This window comes from Cucurbita pepo, chromosome LG15 (genome assembly GCF_002806865.2).
Source record: "Cucurbita pepo subsp. pepo cultivar mu-cu-16 chromosome LG15, ASM280686v2, whole genome shotgun sequence".
In the NCBI taxonomy this organism is placed as follows: domain Eukaryota; kingdom Viridiplantae; phylum Streptophyta; class Magnoliopsida; order Cucurbitales; family Cucurbitaceae; genus Cucurbita; species Cucurbita pepo.
This window is the reverse complement of record NC_036652.1, coordinates 878,180-881,586: the sequence shown is the minus strand read 5'-3', so window position 1 is coordinate 881,586 and position 3,407 is coordinate 878,180. Positions and strand designations below refer to the sequence as shown.

The 3,407-nt window shown below is 39.1% G+C and overlaps 1 protein-coding gene across 1 annotated transcript; it reads right to left on the bottom strand.

Annotated features, from left to right (window-relative positions):
* Positions 1 to 909: 909 nt before the first annotated feature.
* Positions 910 to 3,407, bottom strand: LOC111776249 (probable indole-3-pyruvate monooxygenase YUCCA8). Its single transcript, XM_023655651.1, has 3 exons — positions 2,706 to 3,407; positions 1,921 to 2,292; positions 910 to 1,245 (listed from the first exon to the last, which is right to left on the bottom strand). Exons 1-3 carry the CDS (start codon positions 3,363 to 3,365, stop codon positions 1,015 to 1,017), a joined length of 1,263 nt encoding a protein of 420 aa, XP_023511419.1. The 5' UTR covers positions 3,366 to 3,407; the 3' UTR covers positions 910 to 1,014.

Below are 3,407 nucleotides of genomic sequence, written 5' to 3'. Positions count from 1 at the left end.
GATGCCTTGTGAACTATACCCAAGTTTTCAATTTTTTGGACACCCTGTTCGAGTCAGTGCCTTGTGAACTATACCCAAGTTTTCAATTTTTGTTTACAATGAAATTTCACTGTTCTTATTGAGCATACTGTCACGATATTATAGACAAGTTTATCCTCTTAAATATATAATAGAACTGATTACGAGACTCGATTTTCAAATCTATATCTAACATTACAAAATTATCAAATACAATGTCTCATGTTTGCTAATTGAACTGCACTCATTTCTTACCGTTCAGCTTACTATTTCAACCACAGTTTGTTACGTGACAGCGATTGAGTTGTAGCCTACCTAGCAATCAAGTATTACTCGTAATTTTTCCCGTCTTTCGAGTCAAAATGGTCAAACTCAAAGTAACTAGAGTTAAAAGTTGAGAGAGAGAGAGAGAATGGTTGTGAAGTTAAGTTCCACTTGATTTATCCATGGTCCTACCTCTATCAACTGATACCCTTTGATAGAAGCCTGTGAGCAACTTGGCAATCTGAGAACATTGAATCTCGTGGGGCTTCTCGACCCGACCCGATCGTCCAATGACATATCGGCACATCGCTCCTCTCACCTTGAAAATGAGAGGAGAGAGAAAAAAAAAAGAGCTTTTTTTTTAGTTTAAGACCTAATTGATCATGACCATCCATTGAAGTGTAGAAGCTCTATTTAAGGAACTGTTGAATGAAACAATGACACCCCAACAAAGTAGCTCAATGGGGGAGACAGCAGCAAGTGAGCCAACAAAAAACAAACATGAATCTGTGTGGTTTTTTGATTAGATTAATGAAATGAAATTTATTAATATAATATATATATATATATATTTCAACAAAAAAAAAAAATGCCCAAAAAAAAACAAGTCAAAACTTGGGCTTTTTTTCATCCTTTTTACTGTCTATATTTATCTCTAATCCTTTGTTTTTTTACAGTGGAATTTGGAATTTACAGCAAAAGAATGAACAATGGAGATTAGGGTTTTTGTGTTTAGAATTGTGAAATGCATCTTGTTAAGGAAGCAATTGGGTTCTTCTTCTTTTGCTGCTTTGTTTCCTCTCTCCAAACACTGCCTATGTCTTGGGCAATTTTAATGGCGTCTGAGGCTACTCCTGATAGCCCTCTCCTTGTGAACCCAACAGCATAAAGCCCAGATTTTCCTTTCCATCCATTTGGGAATGGTGTTCTTGGGAACCCATTTTTGCCAAAGAATTCCCTTTCCTGAAACGAAACAATCCCGAAACAAACGTTAGATTTTGAAACACAAAAGTGTTTGATTGTCAGCTTCACGGTTTTAAAACATGTTTGTCAGGACAGGAAGAGGTTTCCACATCCTTATAAGAAATGCTCGTTTCCCTCTCCAACAACGATGTGAGATCTCACAATCCACCCCTTAAAGCTTAACATGCTCACCGCTCAGTTTTGTAACGGCCCACTAGCAGATATTATGTTTTTTGGGCTTTTCTTTTCTACTTTCCCTTCAAAGTTTTTAAAATGTATCTAGTAGGGAGAATCTCACAATCCACCCCTTTAGAGCCAGTGTCCTTGCTAGCACACCGCTCGGTGTCTGGCTCTAATATCGTTTGTAAAAGCCTACTAGTAGATATTGTCATCTTTAGGCTTTCCTTCTTGGATTTTCCCTCAAGGTTCTTAAAACAACGAGAGGTTTTCACACCCTTACAAAAGGAATGTTTCGTTCTCTCCCCAACAGATGTAGGATCTCACGATCCACCTTCTTGGTGGCCAGCGTTCTCGCTAGCATATCGCCTTAGGGAGAGATTTCCACATCTTTATAAGGAATGTTTCGTTTTCCTCTCCGAGATCTCGGACACAAAAACAACTAACAACATAGGATTATACAAATGAAGGAGATTCCAATGTTTCAATCTTTCTCACCTGAAGCCAAAACGGCACGTTGCTTCTATATCCAGTGGCCAAAAGTACTGAATCAATGCTCATTTTTTCGCCATTGATGAACTCGACTTCCGTTCTGTTGAACCTTTTAATCCCTGGAACAACCTTAATATCTCCGGATCTGATTTTGTTAAGTGCTCCAATGTCCAAAACAGGGGTTTTTCCTGTCGTGTTCTTGAGCTCCAATGGCCCCATTAATGGCCGTTTTAGCCCATATTTCTCTATGCTCCCAAGCACTAACCATGCCAAAATCAACATCAATTTGTCCACCAGCCATAGCGGCAGCCATTTCATCAATAAAACAGCCAATTCGAACGTAGATTTCCCAAGAACTTCCCTCGGCAAAACATGAACCTATAAAATTATAATACCAAATCAAATTCGAACAAAAACCCATTTGAAATCCGAGCTTAAAAATACGAAAATTGTAATACCAAATCAAATTCGAAGAAAAATCCATTTGAAATCCGAGCTTAAAAATACGATAATTGTAATACAAAATCAAATTCGAATCAAACCCATTTGAAATCCGAGCTTAAAAATATGAAAATTGTAATACCAAATCAAATTCGAACAAAAACCCATTTGAAATCCGAGCTTAAAAATACGAAAATTGTAATACAAAATCAAATTAGAAGAAAAACCCGTTTGAAATTCGAGCTTAAAAATACGAAAAACAGAATAAATGAGAAACATAAGTGGAATGGAAAGTACAAAAACAGTTATAAGACAAAATATGTTCCACAAATATGGTTAGAGATTCTTACCGAGCTCCGAACCACCATTGATGGAGAAGCTTCATGATTGCAAAGGTCTAAAGAAACTTCCATGCCGGAATTCCCACATCCGACGACAAGAACATTCTTCCCTTTAAACCTCTCGCCGGATTTATAATCGGAAACATGCAAAACCTCGCCGGAAAATTCATTAAGACCTTCAATTTCCGGCATGACACACTCAGCATTCTCGCCGGTGGCAACAACAAGCCACTGACAAACGTACTCAACCTCACCGGAACTGGACTCTGTTTTGACACGCCAAAGCCCACCGGTCTGATCGAACCGAGCCGATTGAACGGTTTCGTTAAACCGTGGCTTAATTTCGAATTTGTGTGTGTAGGATTCAAGATATTGAATGAATTGTTTCTTGGAAGGGTATTCTGGGAATTCTTGAGGAAATGGAAGCCGAGGGAGCTGACAAAATTGCTTTGGAAGATGAAGCCTAAGCCGATCGTAAGTCCGTTTTTGCCATAACGAAGCTATGCAATCGGCTCGTTCAATCACTACAAATGGAACGCCTTGTTCTCTCAAACAAGCCGCCGTCGCCAGCCCCGCCGGTCCGGCGCCGACGATCACCGGACCGTTAACCCAAACGCTGCGTTGAGAGAACAAAAAGGGTTCATCGTTAGGAACACAATTGGTCTCCATTGTTCCTCGTTAGAGAGAGAGAGATTGGTTTTTTAAGAGAGA

Bases quoted from the DNA above. Each gene is read 5' to 3' on its own strand.
- LOC111776249 (XM_023655651.1), bottom strand. From the start codon at position 3,365: ATGGAGACCAATTGTGTTCCTAACGATGAACCCTTTTTGTTCTCTCAA. The intron at 2,293-2,705 runs GTAAGAATCTCT...ATAATTTTATAG, and splicing joins CAATGGTGGTTCGGAGCTCG to GTTCATGTTTTGCCGAGGGA. The intron at 1,246-1,920 runs GTGAGAAAGATT...GTTTCGTTTCAG, and splicing joins ACGTGCCGTTTTGGCTTCAG to GAAAGGGAATTCTTTGGCAA.